This window comes from Dicentrarchus labrax, unplaced genomic scaffold (assembly GCF_905237075.1).
Source record: "Dicentrarchus labrax unplaced genomic scaffold, dlabrax2021, whole genome shotgun sequence".
In the NCBI taxonomy this organism is placed as follows: Eukaryota; Metazoa; Chordata; class Actinopteri; family Moronidae; genus Dicentrarchus; species Dicentrarchus labrax.
This window is the reverse complement of record NW_026136713.1, coordinates 23,408,960-23,430,199: the sequence shown is the minus strand read 5'-3', so window position 1 is coordinate 23,430,199 and position 21,240 is coordinate 23,408,960. Positions and strand designations below refer to the sequence as shown.

The 21,240-nt window shown below is 43.2% G+C and overlaps 1 protein-coding gene and 1 long non-coding RNA gene across 2 annotated transcripts; one reads left to right on the top strand and one right to left on the bottom strand.

Moving 5' to 3' along the window:
* Positions 1–1,978: 1,978 nt before the first annotated feature.
* LOC127374678 (uncharacterized) lies at positions 1,979–13,043 on the top strand. The gene is made up of 2 exons (XR_007887111.1): positions 1,979–2,119; positions 12,945–13,043. It is a non-coding gene; the product is annotated as an uncharacterized LOC127374678 (long non-coding RNA).
* neurog1 (neurogenin 1) lies at positions 4,889–5,992 on the bottom strand. Its single transcript, XM_051420197.1, has one exon. It carries the CDS (start codon positions 5,673–5,675, stop codon positions 5,079–5,081), a length of 597 nt encoding a protein of 198 aa, XP_051276157.1. The 5' UTR covers positions 5,676–5,992; the 3' UTR covers positions 4,889–5,078.
* Positions 13,044–21,240: the final 8,197 nt, after the last annotated feature.

Genomic DNA, 21,240 nt, shown 5'->3' with positions numbered 1-21,240 from the left:
CTGAGACTTCAAAAACATATATTCATTAAAAGGTGGAACCCTGCTTTGGGCATACTGAGATAATTCTATTTCTTTTATTTCATCTTGCTTTATTCTATCTTATTTTATATATTTTTTTGTCATTATAGTCTCCGTCTCTTTTGTTGTACCATAACTGTTACCTTGTGTATGAAACAGCAGATATGATGAATATGATTCTGTACATGATTTTGAAACTTAAATAAAAGTAAAAAAAAAAAAAAAGGAAAAAAAAATAATAGGACAAAAAGAAATCAAGGGACATTTAGAATAGATAAAAATGTGCGATTAATTGCGAGTTAACTATGACATTAATGCGATTAATCGCGATTAAATATTTTAATCGTTTGACAGCACTAAAATAAACAAATAATACTAATTAAATAAAAAAATTAAATTAATAATAACAATTTACTTATATATACTAATCTTTACGTTTTACTAACAAATAAAATCTGTATTTCATTATTTAATACATATAAGTACTATACTGATCCAATTTCCAATTGTAACTATTTAATTTTCAAGCACTGAAATATTGAAAAATGACAATGTTCTTTAAAATAACAGGAAGAAAAGAAATGTTTTTTCTAAAGAAGTAAATTATTTCAAGATTAGAGGTTGGCAAAACTTTTTGAAACTTCTTTCAAAACTTCAAACTTCAAGTTTGACTTTAAACCTAAACATTTCGGGACCGAGTTTTTCTCAGTCATTTTTTTACCCTGCAGTTAGATGCGATTCCATGGTTAAATTGAGATCATCACTCCGTGCTGCTGTATTTTAAGTTTGGACACCATCCGTTAACCTCATTAATGAGTCCTGGGGGGTCAGCTCGGCTCGGGGACCCCAGAAGCGCTGCCTCCGGCCCTGGCGTGCGTGCCTCCACCCAGCCAACAGGCGTCCTCTGCCGTTCAGTCAGTTGACAGATTTGGCTTCATCCTCTCAGCAGCCACAATAGAAATCTAATTCAAACTTACTGGAGCTCATTATGAGTCTGCAGGTGCACGCGGGCCGGCGGCGGTTAATCCCGCTCAATTAGCTCACGGCCCCGCGCACACCAACAATACGTCGACACCAGGGCCGCGCAGACCACGCAGAGAAAACAGCAGTTTGTACAAGATGATGAAGAAGCTCTGCTCACTGAGGCTCAGTTTGAGGAGTCTTTCTGTACTTTTCACTCAGTTTCTGTTCAAAGGGTTGGGAGATAAATGTATGTGAACCAGGCGAACATTATCAACAATATGAACATTATCCACAATATGAACATTATTAACAATATGAACATTATCCACAATATGAACATTATTAACAATATGAACATTATCCACAATATGAACATTATTAACAATATGAACATTATCCACAATATGAACATTATCCACAATATGAACATTATTAACAATATGAACATTATCCACAATATGAACATTATTAACAATATGAACATTATTAACAATATGAACATTATCCACAATATGAACATTATTAACAATATGAATATTATTAACAATATTAATATTATCAACAATATGGACATAATATGAACATTATCAACAATATGAATATTATCAACAATATGGACATAATGTGAACATTATCAACAATATGAACATTATTAACAATATGAATATTATCAACAATATGAACATTATCAATAATAAGAACATTATCAATAATATGAACATTATCAACAATATCACCATTGTCAACAATATGAACATTATCCACAATATGAACATTATCATTTTCCCATGGTGCACTGAGCTCCTCTCTTCCTCTCTCTTTCTACACTCATTCATGTCCCATTAATGCATGTTACTAACTTCACTTCTTCCCCGGAGTTCTTGTGCTTTCTCGTCTCGCAGGTTCTTATCGATCCTGGTGGAGCCTCCTGCCATGGTCCTGCTTGACTGCCATTGCCAATACTGTTGTTGCTGTGCACCTCTCTCTCTCTCTCTCACCCCAACTGGTCGAGACAGACGACCACCCACCTAGAGCCGGAGGATCTGTCCTAGGTTTCTGCCTTTTAACAGGCAGTGTTTCCTTGCCCTTGTCTCCAAGGTCTTGCTCATGGTGGTACTGTTGGGTCTCTGTAATTAATGTTGTAAAGAGTTCGGTCTAGACCTGCTCTATTTGAAAAGTGTCCTGAGATAACTTCTGTTATGAATTGGCACTATACAAATAAAATTAAATTGAATTGAATATCAACATTATCCACAATATGAACATTATCCACAATGTAAACATAAGATGAACATTATCAACAATTCAATTCAATTTTCAATTCAATTTTATTTGTATAGCGCCAATTCATAACAGAAGTTATCTCAGGACACTTTTCAAATAGAGCAGGTCTAGACCGAACTCTTTAACATTAATTACAGAGACCCAACAGTACCACCATGAGCAAGCACTTGGCGACAAGGGCAAGGAAAAACTGCCTGTTAAAAGGCAGAAACCTAGGACAGATCCTCAATATGAACATTATCCACAATATGAACATTATCCTCAATATTAATATTATCCACAATATGAACATTATTAATATTATGAACATTATCCACAATATAAACATTATTAATATTATGAACTTTATCCACAATATGAACATTATCCACAATATGAAAATTGTTAATATTATGAACATTATCCACAATATGAACATTATTAACAATATGAACATTATCCCCACTATTACAATATTAATAATACTTAATTTTAATAATAATGACACAGAAAATCGTTATGAATTTATTAAACTCTATTGTATGTAAAGATCTAAATGTTACTGCAAAGCTTCCTGGGACTGTTTGAATGCCCTTCACTTCATTATTTTATTATTGGACAACGATAATCAGTTGGTAAAATATAGACAAACAGCAGCTCGTGCTCTGTCTCTGAAACGATATTGTGGCAGCCTGTTGATTTTACAACTAATTATATTAACAATAATAATAACAACTGCAATACTGATAATACTACTAATAATAACAACTAAACTAATAATACTACTACTAATAACAACAATACTAATAATAATAACAACAATAATACTTCTTAAAATAACAGCAATACTAATAATACTACTAATATTAACAACAATACTAATAATAACAACAATACTACTAATATTACCAACAATACTAATATACAACTAATAATAACAACAATAATACTACTAAAAGTAACAACAATAATAATACTACTAATAAAAACAATACTAATTCCAACAATAACAACAATTATAGTAATAGCAATAATAATAAGAGTATTAAATGCTGAAGTCCTGCAGCACAGATTAATAGATTAAAGTTGTGTTCGTGCTCTGTTACTCTCTCCTCATTGTCTCTCCTTGTTTAGTTTTCTCTTTTCTTTCTTTCTTCAGAGTTGGCATGAGTACCCCCCCCCTCCCAGTGTCCCCTGATTATCTGTCCATCCTCAACACGTGCAGAGACAAGACGGCTGCTGTTGGACGTGTGTGAGTCTGAGAGCGGGAGAGGATTAAACCCCCCCATAATGTTCTTATAACACTTTATAGAAAGCAGCACAAAGAGAATCAGTCTGCCACACTTCATTCACTTTATACTGTTTATATGATATATATTTCATATATTTTTACACCTCTTACTGTTTATATATTATAATATCTGTATACAACTGTTACTGTTTCAATATTTAATTTAATATCTGTATACACCCGTTACTGTTTCAATATTTAATATATTATAATATCTGTATACACCTGTTACTGTTTATATATTTAATATATTATAATATCTGTATACACCTGTTACTGTTTATATATTTAATATATTATAATATCTGTATACACCTGTTACTGTTTATATATTATAATATATTATAATATCTGTATACACCCGTTACTGTTTATATATTATAATATATTATAATATCTGTATACACCTGTTACTGTTTATATATTATAATATATTATAATATCTGTATACACCTGTTACTGTTTATATATTTAATATATTATAATATCTGTATACACCTGTTACTGTTTATATATTATAATATATTATAATATCTGTATACACCTGTTACTGTTTATATATTTAATATATTATAATATCTGTATACACCTGTTACTGTTTATATATTTAATATATTATAATATCTGTATACACCTGTTACTGTTTATATATTTAATATATTATAATATCTGTATACACCTGTTACTGTTTATATATTTAATATATTTATATTTATCTGTGTATTATTTTATGTTGTATTGTCTCGGAGCTTACCTTTATGAGTAAACGATGCTGTATAAATAAAGTTATTATTACGTTTTTAAATTAAGTTAATTTGTTATTTCATGATTTTTAGTGAAGCATCTAAATAAAAACATATATTAGAGTTATTGTAGGTATTTCTTTATTATTACAATGTATATACAACTATATTAATATTCTCCTCCTTAATGAAACTTATTCATATGAATTATCATCAGATCATATAAATGCATCCTGTCTGTTATTTTAAACTGCATCCTGTTTACTCCAAGATTATCAATCAATTAGAAATAATAATAATAATAATAATAATAATAATAATAATAATAATAATAAATGAGAGAAAGGTCCGATTTCTTTTATAGAAACATTATAACTTTATTTGTAGAAAACTGGTTCCAAGTAAATAGAATAAAAATCTCTTTATGTACAAAATACAGATTTCATATGAGCAAACAAAGTGAGTCAAATAAATAAAAACAACAATCTAAAGGGGGTGGCGGGGGTGGGGGGGGTGGGGGGAGTTCATTCAGTCTCAGTGAGAAACTCTCAGTCTCTTTATTCTGCACTAATTATTAATTCTTTATTAAACCGACGGTTCACCTGGGGGGGGGAGTGCAAAGGTCTCTGGAGAGAAGAACAAACTAAACAACAACTAATTAACTTATTCTCAATCAGACAATAATGAGCTCATTAAGGCAAACAGTGATCATTATTAATCCATCAGTCTGTCCCTGGGTCTGTCCCTGGGTCTGTCCCTCCACAATGTGTCTCTACCGGCGGTTTGTCCCGGTATGTGTCTCAGTAGATGCCCGGCACGAAGCTCCGGAAGCTGTAGAGTGCATCCTGCTGCAGGTAGCTGTAGTCGTCCGCGGCGGCGGGGCTGCCCGGGCTGGAGGTGCAGTACGCCGGGGAGGAGGAGGACGAGGAGCCGCTGGAGCTCCAGGAGCAGGCGTCGCTGCCGGGACTCGGAGCCTCAGCGATCCTGGAGCTGAGCAGCAGAGGGGGGTCGCCAGTCTTCCCCGCCTGCAGGTCCGCGATGCGGATGGTCTCGGACAGAGCCCAGATGTAGTTGTGCGCAAAGCGCAGAGTCTCGATCTTGGTGAGTTTGGTCTCGTCCGGGAAGGCCGGCAGGACCTCGCGCAGCTCGTCCAGGGCGTCGTTCAGGTTGTGCATGCGGTTCCGCTCCCGGTCGTTGGCCTTCGTGCGCCGGTTCTTCTTCACCACCTGCACGGTGGCGTCGCTGCGCGCGCGCCCGCGACGCCGCTTCTTCTGCTGCTGCAGCGGCAGCTCGCGCTCCGGGGACGCGGAGCTCAGGCTGCCGCGGGAGTCCTCGTCGTCGGTGAGCGGGAAGAAGTCGCAGCTGTTGCTGTCGATGTCGGAGTAGACCGAGTCCATGTCGGAGCGCCGGGTCCGGGTCTGATCTGATGGAAGGGGAGCAGCGCGTGCAGTGTGATGTGGACAGTCCCGCAGGTGAGAGCGGAGTCACGCGCACCTAAAGGAAGTCTGCACGAGGTCTCTGAGGTCCAACAGGAGCGGCACGCGCCTCTCTGCGTCTGTCTGCTCTGGATCAGCTCGTGCGAGCCGGAGCCTGGCACACGACCGGCCTCAGTCCGCTTATATACCGGGGAGGGACAATGACCGGCCCCCTGCGCCGGTGCCCCCCGGCCTCCTGCCATCAGAGTGAGGTGTGTGTGTGTGTGTGTGTGTGTGTGTGTGTGTGGCGAGGGGGGGGCTGCCCCGTGCCACGGGAGCTGCTCATTAACATAATGACGCTCGCGCACAGAAGCGTGCCGGTAATCACAGCCAGCCAATCAGAGCCGGCGGAGGGCCACGCGAATGACACACAGGCCCCCCCCCGGAGGCAGAAAACCCACTTTAAACCCAAAAACATTAAAAACAGAAAGAAGAGACTCCCGACCCCCCCGCCGGGAGGAGACACGCTCCGGAGAGTTCACTCATCCTTCTTCATCCCGTCATCCTTCTTAGAAAAGTAAAATCTCTTCAAACCGAAATAAAAGTTGATGAACTTCTTTTAAAATTTCACATTGTAGAAAATAAACCTTTTCATACATTTTTCAAAACAAAAGCTCAATTTCTTCACAATAAAAGCATCGAATGCAGAGCAGAAACTTCTGTACAGTTCTGTTAATGACTTCATTTAATAAGTTCTCTTCATGTTAAAGCAACAATTACTTTGGAAACAATCAGGATTTTGAGTTTTTCATTAGATGAACATGATTATTACCAAATTCTCAGTTTGAATAATAAAAGTCTGTTTTGTATTATTTCTGTAAAAGGTTCATTAATATATGTAAAGATTAAGCCAGTTAATTTTCAGTCAAAGAACAAATAAATGAACTATATGACCTACTGTAGATATATGACTATATAAGTATAAATATATATATATAAATATAGTCATATATGGTTTCATACTAAGTGGATGTCTTTCACCTGTCGGCATTCAGATCCATTCATTCAGAACTCCATTTAAAAAGTCTCGAATTGTAAGATACAAAGCTAATCTGTAACATGAAGATGATTTAAATTCTAAATGTATCACACATGCTGCTTTTTAAAGGTTTTTAAACTAAATTAAAATGAAAGTAAAACCTAGTCGATTATTGTCTGACATTTTGGGATGTTGTCTGCTGAACATTCAGTACTGGATATCTGATATGTACAGATTCTTTTCAAATCTCTCCGGACATTTTTATCCCTGTGAATGTTTGATTTGTCAGATTTAAAGGCTGCAGCTCCTCTTCAGTAAAGGTTGTGTTTTATTCTGAACTATTATTCGGGGACCAACGTGGTTTCTGTTCATTTTCTCTTGATAGCACTGTTGTTGTATTTCTGCTGAGTTTGATATGTTCTTGATGTTTGTTATTGTTGACACTTAAAGTATCATTTCGTTTACATTGTTGAAACTTTAACAAACAAATTTAGGGAAAAAAAGAGGACCCATAAGGGAGCCTTGAGGAACTCTGTAGTCCAAACCCACAGCGTCAGCCCTCAGCTACAACATACAAACAATCTATAAATGAGATAAACCAGATCCACAGTCCAGATCCAGGCCTTACACTGACCCTGGTGTGGATGAAGAACTGTTTCTCTTTCTGAAGTCGGGCTTTGTGTTTGTCTTTCATCCCTTCGGCCGGAGTGAAGCTGTCCAGCTACAGGCCAATTTTCTTTAAGTGTTTTTTAAAGACATCTTTATGAGACAGGCATACCATTTCCCATTAATTATTCCATTTATTTGTTTGCAGCTCAGCGGAGGAGAAGCAGAGACCTGCAGAGTCTTTCTGCTGCGGGGGGGGGGACAGTCATTTATAAATAATTACACAATGTTTAGAGTCTTCAGGCATGTATAATATATCAAAGCGATTATAAGGTGAATTGTTCCATTGTGGCCGTCCGCCCTGTGCTCCTTTTCACTCCTCTCCTGGTTTGTCCCTCGTCCAAATTCAGCTCCTCTGGCCTTTTGTGCTGCTTTCTTTCTGCCTCAGCCACTCTATTGGCATCATTCTTATTCAAATGGACCTCAGCAGGAACAAAACCAAACCCAGGCTGCACACAAATCATCTCTGCCCTGGCTGCAGGGCCGGCACAAGCCTCTGTGAGGCCCCAACAACACGACTCAGCAAATCCTAAATCCTGTTTCACTCCCAGGATAAAGCTCCTTAAAGAGCTGCTCCTCGGCTGACGACAGAACCTCTACAGTCTAACTTCAACCTGGAAAATCTGCAGGTTGTGATGATTGTAGCAGGTGAAGAACCCGAGAACCAACAAAATAATGAAAAGAAGGAAGTTTAGTTCATTTGAGCAAATCCTATAAAACTCTTTTTTTGTTTTAAAGAAAGAAAGAAACAGGAAGAGGAAAGAGGAAGTGTAAAGGAAGCAGAACGGAAATCTTTTGTTTTTCAGTGAAAAAGAAGCAAAAAGGGACATTTAGTAGAAACAAGTTACACCAACAACAGCAACATGTTTTAAACATACAGTGTGTAGTTTCTGCCACTAGGGTGCCTCTCACATCAGAACAGTAACAACAGAGGAAGTGTGATGAGATGGTGGAGCAGCGTGGGATCATGGGAGTTGTTGTCTTCACCACCATTGGCGTCATTGCAGTCAGCTTCTCCCGGTTAGGATTCCTTCAGTGTTCATGGTTCAGGAGGTTTCTACCGGGAGCCCAATGATCCACAGAGGTCTCCTCCTCTCCAACACAAACAGACCCGCTGATTAAAACCACTAAACACACTGAATAAAGCAGTTCCACCTTAAACACACTGAATAAAGCAGTTCCACCTTAAACACACTGAATAAAGCAGTTCCACCTTAACAACTTCTCCCACGCTGTTGGACAGACAAAGGACGTCCCGGAGGGGCTGTGAGCTGAGCTGCTGCTAACGTTAGCTCAGCTTGTTTCTCTGATAACTTAAGATCCAGACGTCCGATGACTAAAATCCTTCATCTGGTTCAAATCTAGAGTTAAAAAGCACCAAGATCTAAACAGTGGATGGTAAACAGTCAGTGTATGACAGCTTCTGATTATTGATTATTGATCAACTCCATATAGAACACAGCTCTAAAGTGTATACACTGTTTAATGATTGTAGATTATTGATTAATGTTTGACCTCTAATGTGACGTTACACACTAACAGCAACCTATTTTAAAACTACAGCAGTTTGCTTGTTTGTTTGTTTGTTTGTTTGTTCTGATGTTGAACCTGACAACAGAAATATTACAGTATTTTACAGCAGAACCAGAGAAGAAAAAAAAGTTTTCAGTCACTGATGAAGACAGTGAGATGTGCCTAAAAGCTCCAGAAAAAGATCTGAGTGTGTGAGGAGGAGAAGGAGGAGGAGGAGGAGGAGGCAGGTTTATATTGTACAGCTGGTTTAAAGCTGTGTTCCTATTGGCCGAGAGCTGAAAAGTCTGAGTCTGTAACTTTTAAAAGAAAAAAAAATTAATAATCAATAATAATAATTAATTATTTTATTATTATATATAATATTATTATATTAGATATAATTTATATGTGTGTGTGTGTGTGTGTGAGAGAGTGTGTATGTGTGTGTGTGTGTGTGTGTGTGTGTGTGTGTGTCAGTGTGAGTGTGTGTGTCAGTGTGTCAGTGTGTGTGAGTGTGTGAGAGTGTATGTGTCAGTGTGTGTGTGTGTGTGTGTGTGTGTGTGTCAGTGTGAGTGTGTGTGTCAGTGTGTCAGTGTGTGTGAGTGTGTGAGAGTGTATGTGTCAGTGTGTGTGTGTGTGTGTGTGTGTGTGTGTCAGTGTGAGTGTGTGTGTGTGTGTGTCAGTGTGTCAGTGTGTGTGAGTGTGTGAGAGTGTATGTGTCAGTGTGTGTGTGTCAGTGTGAGTGTGTGTCAGTGTGTGTGTGTGTGTGTGTGTGTGTGTGTGTGTGTGTGTGTGTGTGTGAATGGAAGTCAATGTAGACGATAAGCATCAATAAATAATCAATAAAGGATCAATAAGGTTGCTCTGGTAGAGGTCAAACCCGGCTCAGTCCACCTTAAACGGACTCTGTGAGTTAAGGTGGATGTGTTTCCTGGTGGTGGCGTTGCCATGGCGCCGGGGTCCAGACTGTCCCTTTGTGTGTGCTAATGTTGAGTAAACTGGAGGTAAATTATCGCCCTGAGCAAACAGACGCAGACAGACACTGAATGGACGCTGCTGCTCCCAGAATGCAACAGCAGATTGATGGAGGAGAAGGCCGCGCGGCGAGGAGGCAGCGGCATTCAGGACGCTGATTGACGGCGCCGTTCCTTCAGATTAAAACCTTCCTGAACAACAATATTAATGAGGACGGACACAACACAGGAGGACAACGAGGACAAGGGTGAGGAAGAGGAGGAGGAAGAGGACGAGGGTGAGGCGGGGGAGGAGGAAGAGGATGTGGCTGAGGATGAGGGTGAGGGTGAGGAGGAAGAGGACGAGGGTGAGGATGAGGGTGAGGGTGAGGAGGGGGAGGAGGAAGAGGATGAGGGTGAGGAGGAAGAGGACGAGGGTGAGGAGGAAGAGGACGAGGAACAGGACGAGGGGGAGGAGGAAGAGGATGAGGAACAGGATGAGAGTTAGTAGGGGGAGGACAACGAGGACGACGGTGAGGAAGAGGAGGAGTAACAGGACGAGGGTGAGGAGGAAGAGGACAAGGGGGAGGACAACTAGGACGAGGGTGAGGAAGAGGAGTGGGAGGAGGAAGAGGACGAGGGTGAGACCAGAAGATATTCATGAAAACAGACACAATGCAGGATGAACAGGACGAGGAGGAAAAGATGTGGATGAAGAGGACCAACAGGACGCACAGGAGGACGAAGACGAGGAGAAATGTAGTCAGGAGCTGTGATCACTGACCAATAATATATAATAATAATAAAATAAAGTCGAGGCAGATGACCACCCACCTAGAGCCGGGATCTGTCCTAGGTTTCTGCCTTTTAACAGGCAGTGTTTCCTTGCCCTTGTCGCCAAGGTCTTGCTCATGGTGGTACTGTTGGGTCTCTGTAATTAATGTTTTAAAGAGTTCGGTCTAGACCTGCTCTATTTGAAAAGTGTCCTGAGATAACTTCTGTTATGAATCGGTGCTATACAAATAAAACTGAACTGAATTGAAATCAATAATGAGGTGATTTTATAAACTAAAGGAGGCAACTGATGGTGTGTGTTTACCCAGAATGCATCTGTGTGTCTACCTGCAGTAGTGGTAGAGTGAGTTCGGGTTGCAATCAGAGAGAGAGAGAGAGAGGCCATATGGTTGCAGTGCAGTAAGTTGAGTTGTGTCCAACAAAAGAGAGAACTCTCCTCTTCTAGCCTAATGAAGCTGTTGTCTGGGGGGGGCAGAGAGGAGGAGTGCGGGGGCAGAGGACAGAGGAGGCTGAGCGGTCCTGGACGTGATTTGTCATACAATCTGAATCTTTAGGAGGTCCACAGCACAGAGACCTCCTCTCCATATGTCTACTTCGTTTGCATCTGAAAGCTCAGGCTGAAGGGGGGGGTCAGGAGGGGCAGGAGGGGGCAGAGTGGGGGGGGGGTAAACTGCCTCTGCAGCATCAGGTTGGAGTGTAATTCTTCTTTTTCATCTACACAACATTTCAGTTTCCATCAGCTGAAGATCTGAGTACAATCAGCTTGATCAGTAATCAATACTCACATTAATCAAACTAATACCGTCAGACAACCTGATCAGCCTTTAGCAGTTAGCTAGTGTTTCTGTAGTGGAGACTAAACGTTAACAATGATCCATATCAGCAGTTTGAATCCAACTAAAAGCTCCCTGCACCAAACTCCCTTTAAGAAATATCACATTTTAACAATTCCTAACGTGTTCGTAACAACACGTAACTCTAGAAACACGAGCTAAAGGCCGTCATATGTCCACAGTCTGACTGTCAATACAGGATCAATATCATCCATAAAGATACAGTGTATACTGATCAATATCATCAATAAAGATACAGTGTATACTGATCAATATCATCCATAAAGATACAGTGTATACTGATCAATATACTACAGTATATATATAGTATATAAAGTAACCCACTCATATATACTATATATATATACTATATTGTGGAGGTTTGGTGGTACTGTTGGGTCTCTGTAAATAATGTTTTAAAGAGTTCGGTCTAGACCTGCTCTATTTGAAAAGTGTCCTGAGATAACTTCTGTTATGAATTGGCGCTATACAAATAAAATGTAATTGAATTGAATTGAATTGAGGTGGGTGTGGTTTGCGCTCAGCTGCAGGAGAGAGAGGTGTGGGGAAGGCTTGTGAGAGCGGCACCAGGTGAGTTGATTACCTCAGCTGCTGCTCATTACCTAATCACTCTACCTTTATATTGTAGTAGTGTGCTGGACCTGGAAGGAGAGATGCTACTGGGAGTGAGAGCCACTGAGTAGCGGCAGATACCGAGTAGCCTATAGTTGGTATTGGTAACTGGGAGACTACAATAAAAGTTGTGTGTTCCAACTTCCTGGTGTGAGAGTTTGTGGACGACCCCCGATTGTAGGATGACCTGCTACACTGGTGCCCAACGTGGGGCAGCACACGGCAATGTCTGATCCACAACTGCCTATGGAACTGCCTATGGAACTGCCTATGGAGCCGCCTATGGAGCAGCCTATGGAGCAGCCTCCACAGCTGGTCTCATTGCTGGGGGAAATGCTGGGGCAGATCACGGCAATACACAGCCAGCAGACGGCGGTTAAAAGGCGGCATCTGGAGGCACTCCAGGACCAGGCGGGGAAGCAGAACAAGCTGCTTGAGGGACTGCTGGCCCGGTTGGGGGAACAGTCTCCATCTCCTCCGCCCACCTTCGGCATCACCATGCACCAGATGACAGCGGCGGATGACCCCCAAACATTCCTCGAAATGTTCGAGGCAACGGTGCTGGCCGGAGGCAGAGTGGGCCGTGTGCCTGCTTCCCCTGCTGTCAGGGGAGTCCCATCGGCCTGCCATCTTCTTCTCGGAGGGAGTTTCGAAACATCAAGAGAGCCATCCTGGATAGGATGGGTTATTCCCCCAAGGATCACTGCCGCCGTTTCCGGTCTGCCACCCTGGGACCCTCCGACCGTCCTTTTGTCCATGCGCAGCAGCTGAAGGATGCTGCCGCCAGGTGGCTGCAGCCAGGGGAATCCGCTGGTGAGAGGTTAAAGAGTTCGGTCTAGACCTGCTCTATTTGAAAAGTGTCCTGAGATAACTTCTGTTATGAATTGGCGCTATACAAATAAAATTGAATTGAATTGAATTGAGAGGCAGATGCTGGAGCAGGTGGTGCTGGAACAGTTCATGGAGGGGCTCCCAACCAGGACCGCGGAGTGGTGTGGTGACACCGACCGGCAGATTTGGAGGCCGCCATCACCCTCGCCGAGGATCACCTGGCTGTCCAGAGTGGGGACCGGGCTCCGGAGAGGCGGCCCTCTGAACCCACCCCACCCGTACCGGCGCCCCGCAGAAGACCCACACCCCCACTTACCTCCCGTCTGGATACGTTTGCCCAGCCTCTCCCTCTGCCTCGCACTAACCAACCCACTGTTCTCTCCCCATCCCAGGGTCCAGCCGCTACGGGTGCCACTCTTGACCCACCGAGGGTTCCTCAGGCGTAGGGGCAGGAGTGTTGGCGGTGTGGGAGGCCCGGCTACTTCTGAAGGGAGTGCCCACTCATGGAGGTCAGTGAGGTGATCCGGGTTGCTGGCCCACCAACACCCTTCCCTGGTCCAGGAGGGACATACAGCGTTCCGGTAAGGATTCAAGGGGGTATACATCAGGCAATGGTGGATTCAGGCTGTATGCAGTCTATAATTCATCAGAACCTGGTTCGACCTGGGGCTTTGGTAGAGGTATTGGGTGTAGATATTAGGTGTGTGCATGGGGATATTCACAGGTACCCGGTTGTGCCAGTGGAAATTAGATATAAGGGTAAAAAGCATACTGTTAAGGCTGCGGTTAGTTCCTGCCTGACGCACCCCTGATTTTGGGCACGGATTGGCCTGGGTTTAATAGATTAGTGGGGCAGTGTGTGGGGGTGCATTCACGGCCAGTAGGGACATGGGATATGTGCGCTGTGCTAAGTGGTTACGCGAGGTTGTCCGGCGCAGCAGAGGGGGAGGGGGAACCAGTGGTGCCTCCGCCAGAGGCTCCACAGGTTCCCATGTTGCACTCCACGGAAGATTTTCCACTTGAGCAGTCTTGTGACGATACTCTACGCTTTGCCTTTGACCAAGTGATAAAAACTGATGGTCAGTTGGTGCACCCTGACGCAGTGCTGACATATCCACACTTCACATTGGTTAGGGACAGGCTATACAGAGTGAGTCGTGACACTCAGTCAGCAGAGGAAATTACCCAGTTGTTGGTACCGGGAAGCTCATTATAACCCAATGGCGGGGCACATGGGGTATGAAAAAACACTTAACCGGATAATGGCCCGTGCCTGGCATTCGGGGAGACGTACGCCGCTGGTGTGCATCTTGACCCGAATGTCAGTTGGTTAACCAACCGGCCATCCCAAGAGTGCCTTTGGGTCCATTACCACTCATTGAGGTTACATTTGAGCGTATTGGCATGGACCTCATCGGGCCATTTCACCGGAGTGCACGCAGATATGGTTTTGTGTTAGTCCTACTGGATTATGCAACACGATATCCAGAAGCAGTGCCTCTGCGCACAATCTCTGCAAAGAGTGTGGCACAGGCACTGTTCCAGGTCATCTCCCGAGTTGGGATTCCAAAAGAAATCCTAACAGACCAGGGCACCTCGTTTATGTCACGCACACTCCGGGATCTGTATGGATTATTGGGCATCAGGTCAATTCGGACTAATGTTTACCACCCTCAGACCGATGGCCTTGTCGAGTGTCTGAACAAAACCCTGAAGTCCATGATCCGTTAGTTTGTGCATGATGACGGCCGCAATTGGGATAGATGGCTAGATCCTCTGTGGTTTGCAGTCCGCGAGGTACCCCAGGCCTCCACGGGATTTTCACCCTTTGAGCTGCTGTTTGGCAGGACACCCTCGGGAGTTCTGGACCTTGTTAAAGAAAGCTTGTGGTCACACGGCGAGTGGGTGATGTTGATTATGAGGTTGTGCATTCTGACAGGGGAGGAGCAATACAGATTTACCACCTTAATCTCCTCAAAGCATGGAGATAGGCGGAGTCTGTTTCTCTGGTGACCACGGTGAAAGGGAGAGATGAGTTGGGGCCTGAGGTACCAAATTCCACCAATCCTGCCTCACTCATCTCACACCGTCCCAGAGAGCAGACATTGCCGTGTTGCAACAGCGTTTTGCTGATGTGTTCTCCCCCCTGCAAGGACGCACAAATCTCATACAGCATCATGTTGAGACTAGGTCTCACTAGGTCTGAGGTCTATTCGGTTCTGTGTGGACCATCGCAAGGTGAATGATGTGTCAGGGTTTGATGCTTATCCGAAGCCCCGGGTAGACGAGCTCCTGGATCAGTTAGGCACTGCTCGATTTTTCACGACACTGGATTTAACCAAGGGCTATTGGCAGATTCCCTTGTCTCAAGAGTCTAAGGAAAAAACGTCCTTCTCCACTCCGTACGTGTTGTACCAGTTTGTCACACTTATTTGGCGTCCCGGCCACTTTCCAGCGTCTCATGGACCGTGTCCTGCGTCCGCACTCTGCGTATGCTGCCACCTACTTGGATGATGTTATCATCCATAGTAACAGCTGGCGGGAGCATATGCAGATTGTGGCGGCGGTGCTCGAGTCACTGAGGCAGGCGGGGCTCACTGCCAACCTGAAGAAGTGTGCAGTTGGACAGAGGGAGGTACGGTATTTGGGGTACCACTTGGGCAGTGGGCAGGTGCGTCCTCGTAGACAAGATGGCAGCAATTGCAGCCAGCCCATGGCCCAAGACAAGAAAGGAGGTGAGGCGGTTCTTGGGGCTGGCGGGTTATAACCGGCGGTTCATTCCACACTTCGCTGACTTGACCAGACCCCTGACCAACCTCACTCGAAAGGGTGCCTCAGATCCGGTCCAGTGGACGGAGCAGTGTCAGCTGGCTTCACACACCTAACTTCTCTCTCCCTTTTATCATGCAGACTGATGCTTTGAACAGTTCTGGGCCATTCTGTCCCAGCAGGTGCAGGGTGTTGACCGCCCGGTTTTATACATCAGCCGGAAGCTGTCGGAGAGGGAGTCCCGGTATAGCACGATCGAGAAGGAGTGCTTGGCTATGCGGTGGGCGGTCAAGGCTCTGCGTTACTACCTGCTGAGGCGCTCATTCACCCTCCAGTGGCTCCACCGCATGAAAGATGCCAACGCCCGGATCACTCGGTGGTATCTGGCTTTGCAGCCATTTAAGTTCAGAGTGGTCCATAGGCTGGGGGCGCAGATGGCCGTGGCCAACTGTCTCTCCTGCTCCCATGGGGAGGGGGGGAGTAGGTTAGGCCGGATGGCTCCCCGGCCTAAGTCAGGCGGTGGGGGTTTGTGGAGGTGGATGTGGTTTGCGCTCAGCTGCAGGAGAGAGGTGTGGGGAAGGCTTGTGAGAGCAGCACCAGGTGAGTTGATTACCTCATCATTACCTAATCACTCTACCTTTATCTTGCAGTAGTGTGCTGGACCTGGAAGGAGAGATGCTACTGGGAATGAGAGCCACTGAGTAGCGGCAGAGACCGAGTAGCCTATAGTTGGTATTGGTAACTGGGAGACTACAATAAAAGCTGTGTGTTCCAACTTCCTGGTGTGAGAGTTTGTGTGCTGGGAGAACCCCCGATTGCAGCACAATAAATATATATATATAGATATATATATATATAGATATATATATATATATATATAGAGATATATATATATATATAAAATTAGTATACAGTTGCAATCAGAAATATTCAACCCCCCAAAGATTTTAAGGATTTATCAGTTAAAGTTTTTAAAGAGTAAGATTCTGCTTCAGATGACTTCTTTATGAGTTGAGTGATACATAAAATCAACACAGAAAATGCATGATGTAGTATTTGTGTGTAAGAGTATTTGTGACCTGCTCCATCATTTTGAGTCACTTTGAGCCAGAAACACATTTTGAGTTTTCTTCATGGCTGTAAAGAGGAAAGTCTCAGCTTTATGGCGATACCAAAATTATTTTTCTACTCCAAAATTGTATCAGACACGCTCTTCCAAAGGTTGACTGTCACCAAACCTTGTTTTTGAGAAAAAGGGCTCTAAAGATAGCAATCAACATTCCGCCATATTCCAAATGAATTGAAAGACATTTATAAACAGTTTATATTCAAATAAATAAACTTACAATTCAAAGTGCTTTACATAATTATAATCAGACATTGTACGCTACCATCGGGTCAGCCATGACTGGAATATCTTCCTCCTCGCCTCCGTCGCACTCACTTTCTTCGCCATCATGATCGGAGCCGGCCGGAGTCAGTGGCGCGAAATCCGAGTTAGACTCGGAGGTCGAGCCACCGCTGTCACACTCACACTCAGCTGCCGGTGTGGTGAAATAGTCCGTAATAAAGTCGATCCAGTTGTCGTCTGAAGTAGCATGTCTTACAGGAATTGAATTTAAAAGTTGATCAATGTCGTCGGCGCAAAAATTCATTTTGTCTAGGCTGTCAATCTGTCTTTGTGTCCATGTCTATCTAAACTGACAGTTGACAGATGACGCAGATGACACAAACACGCTAGCCGGTGTTTTGAAATCTGACACCTGTTTCATTTTATTTATGCTAGCTATATTTATCCTTTGTATTTTACATTAATTTTGACATTGTATTAAAGCTGAGACTTTATTTAATTAGAAACATGTAAAAACTGGAAATAGCCCAAAATTGTATTTTCTTGTAAAAACATGTTTCTACACAAACGGGCCGCTGCGACATACGACTCATTTTGTCCCCCGACCATCTAAATTATTTAAAAACAAGAGGAGTTCAACATAAAAACCTAATAAAAATTAAAACTAACTCCTCAGTAGCACAAAATAAAAGAATGAAATGTGGACTGTTAAATATCAGGTCTCTGTCCTCTAAAGCTGTTTTAGTGAATGAATTAATATCAGACTATGATATTGATTTACTTTGTCTTACTGAGACCTGGTTGTCCCACGAGGAGTATGTTAGCCTAAATGAATCCACCCCCCCCAGTCATATTAATACTCACATTCCTCGAGGCACTGGCCGAGGAGGTGGAGTAGCAGCCATATATGATTCGAGCGTTTTAATAGATCCTAAACCTAAACTAAATTATAATTCATTTGAAAGCCTTGTTCTTAGTCTTTCTCACCCATCCTGGAAAACACTGCAGCCAGTTCTGTTTGTTATAGTGTACCACGCTCCGGGTGGTACTCTGATTTTATATCTGAATTCTCAGACGTTTTATCAAGTTTAGTTACTCTATACTTATAGATGCTTGAAGCCACCTACAAAACGCTCCCAGTAGACAGGTTATGGAGGGATGATGTCCCTGGACTGGATCAGGATTTTGATTGGGACAAGGTGTGGGTCAATATCAAACTCGCCTCTCGAAATCTTACCACCAGCAGATCCATTATAATTTCATACACAGGACCTACCTGACCCCTCGTAAGCTACATTTTATGAAAGTTGTCAATGATCCCTCATGCACCCTGTGTACATTAAAAACCACTGGCACTTTCCTCCACATGGTGTGGGAGTGCCCCCCTGTTGCACAATTTTGGCAGGGTGTGGCCACTGAGCTGACGGCACTCATATCGGAGACAGTGCCTGTGACCATACCAGTGTTATTATTAAATGATCTTTCGGCACTTCGAGTCCCTGAATATCAGAAACGTGTAATGTTGGCAGGTTTAACAGCTGCTGAGAAAATGATCGCAGTATGCTGGAAGCCCCCTCACACTTTGACCATCAGACAATGGGTTTTAACTTTTCTTTATGTTACGTATATGGAGCTGTCGACAGCCCGTAAAAGTGGGGCCAAAGAGGCGAAGGTGAATATGTGGCTCACTATGGCTGAAGCATTGAAGGCCTCACTCTGATCCTTGTGTTCCGTTGTGTATCTGATCTACTTCACTTGGCATCTTGAATCACTCCATAGGTCTATATTAACTTTTCCACAAGTCCCTTTTTTGTCTTCTCACTTCGCACCAGCATCTAGGCCCTCCGCTGTCGCTGTGGGAGACAGAAAAGCAGGGCGAGTAGTGTGTCCCCTCAAATGTATGCCAACCCAGCTCTCCCCCACCCTACTCTTTCTATCCGCCACTTAAAGTTTCTGCCTTTTAACAGGCAGTTTTTCCTTGCCCCCGTCACCAAACGCTTGCTCATGGTGGTACTGTTGGGTCTCTGTAAATGTTATAAGGAGTTCGGTCTAGACCTGCTCTATTTGAAAAGTGTCCTGAGATAACTTCTGTTATGAATTAGTGCTATACAAATAAAATTGAATTGAACTGAATTGAAAATTGAATTAAATGTATCTTTTTACTCACGGTCTTCCCAGGCAGCAGATGTCCGTCTGCCGACCCAGGCCAGAGTAAAACAGCGTTGGCGGATACCGGCTGTTCCAATGCTCGTCGTCCGGGGGCTGCTCTGCAGTTTGGCTGCTGCTGTCACTGGAGGTGTCGAACCATTCTGTTCACCCACACGCTCTTTCTCCGTCTTTTTGTATGCCGTCTATTACCATTGCTTCTGACAATGGACTTGTATTATTAGATCTTAGTACTGCACTTGACACCATTGACCATAATATTCCTTTACAGAGACAAATTGGCATTAAAGGAACCGCACTAAACTGGTTTAAGTCATACTTATCAGATCGTTCTCAGTTTGTACACGTTAACAATCGGGCACGGCGGCTTTTTTCTCTCCTGGTGCTAATGGGGAGCTTGACCAATACATGGGGGTGCTAAGAAAATAATTGATTTTCATGATTTCAATTACTTTATAAAGAGGTTCTCGTTTTTTCAATAAAAGCAGCTATGATACACAGCACGACGAGCATGTTCGGTATGAAAGTAGTTTTAACTGAATTTGGCCATAGAATATTCAACAAAATAACTAAGCCTAATACAAGCGACCACAAGGCAATGGCAAAAATGTTTTAGGTGCAAAGGTGAGAGATTCAGCACTGGACAGCGACCACGCGCCTGCCAATAACCAGACAATACATCCAAAATGCGACAAGTGTATTTATTCAATATGCATAATTAATGAAAAACAAACAACTATGCATTGGCAATATTGTCTCTGATCACAACATTATAACTTAAGAAGTTAAATTAATAGTGAAATTAATAACATAGGCTACAAAGTGCAGCCGCAACGAGAAGTGCAAACAGCTTGTGTCTAATGATTCGGATCACAAGATCAAAAATGGAATTAATAATATACAAAGCCACAGCGAGAAGTGCAAACACCCTGTGCCTGTTAACTGGGCACACACTTGAAGAGCGTAAAAGGAACTGGCTCATCACAATCTTGGTGATTATAGTTCTACTGCAAACAAAAATACATGCCACGTCCTGCTGTGCATTCGTTACAGTGTAACGGATCAAATGTCACATCATCACATCAAATGTATCACAACCAGTCTATGATCGCAACGTCAGCAAAAACTCACCAGAGTTGTTTTACAGGAGGACGATGCGTCTATTGTTGTGGTTAAGTGCAAATGAGTCTATAATCTTCTGGACATCCAGGGCCTTGGTTCTTTCTGTGTGTATGGACAGGCAGGCAAGGTTGCTGAGTCGAGGGTTTGCCATTGTGTTTCTCAAGTAGGTTTTTACGTGCCGCATGCAGGAAAAACTGCACTCACATGAAGCGGAGGTTACAGGCAGTGTAGCAGATATGCGCAAAAGTTTATAGATGTCCTCAAAGGAGTCTTTGTAAGGTTTAAGCATGGACAGAAATTCCAGTGTGTTGCTGACTGTTTCACCTTGTTCTTTTTTTCTTTCCAAGAGCCAGCGCATTTGGTGCACCTCGGCCAGCAGGTCGTCCTTTTTGATCCCATACAACTGCGCCATGGGCTCAAGGCTCTCCTTTTCAAGGAATGTGGCATTTTTGGGGTTGAGGGCTGACGTGCCCATGAGAACTGCACCTGCTGCTGTTGAAAACCGTTGTGTCATTTCATTCACCAGTCAGTCAATGACAGGGTAGAATGAGGATGTATGGATGGATGTTCTGTTTGAATTGGAGCTTCAACTACATAGTCCTGCAGATGGTGAGGCTGTTGGGATTTTCTCTTCTCTTGTGGGAACTGCGGTGGTTTTGCGACACCGACTTTGCCGCACAGGGCCTCTGCCTTGCTCCATATGGCTCTCCAAGAGTCCTCTGTGCACTTTTCTTTTAGGGCTGATGACCGAGTGCGCGAGGTCGGTGGCAGTCTCCAGCAAAAGATCGGGGGACTGTAGAGTGTCAGACATGAACTTTGCTGTACGAAAAAGATCCTCAAACAGAAAAAGGTGAAGGCATAATACGGTCATCTGTCT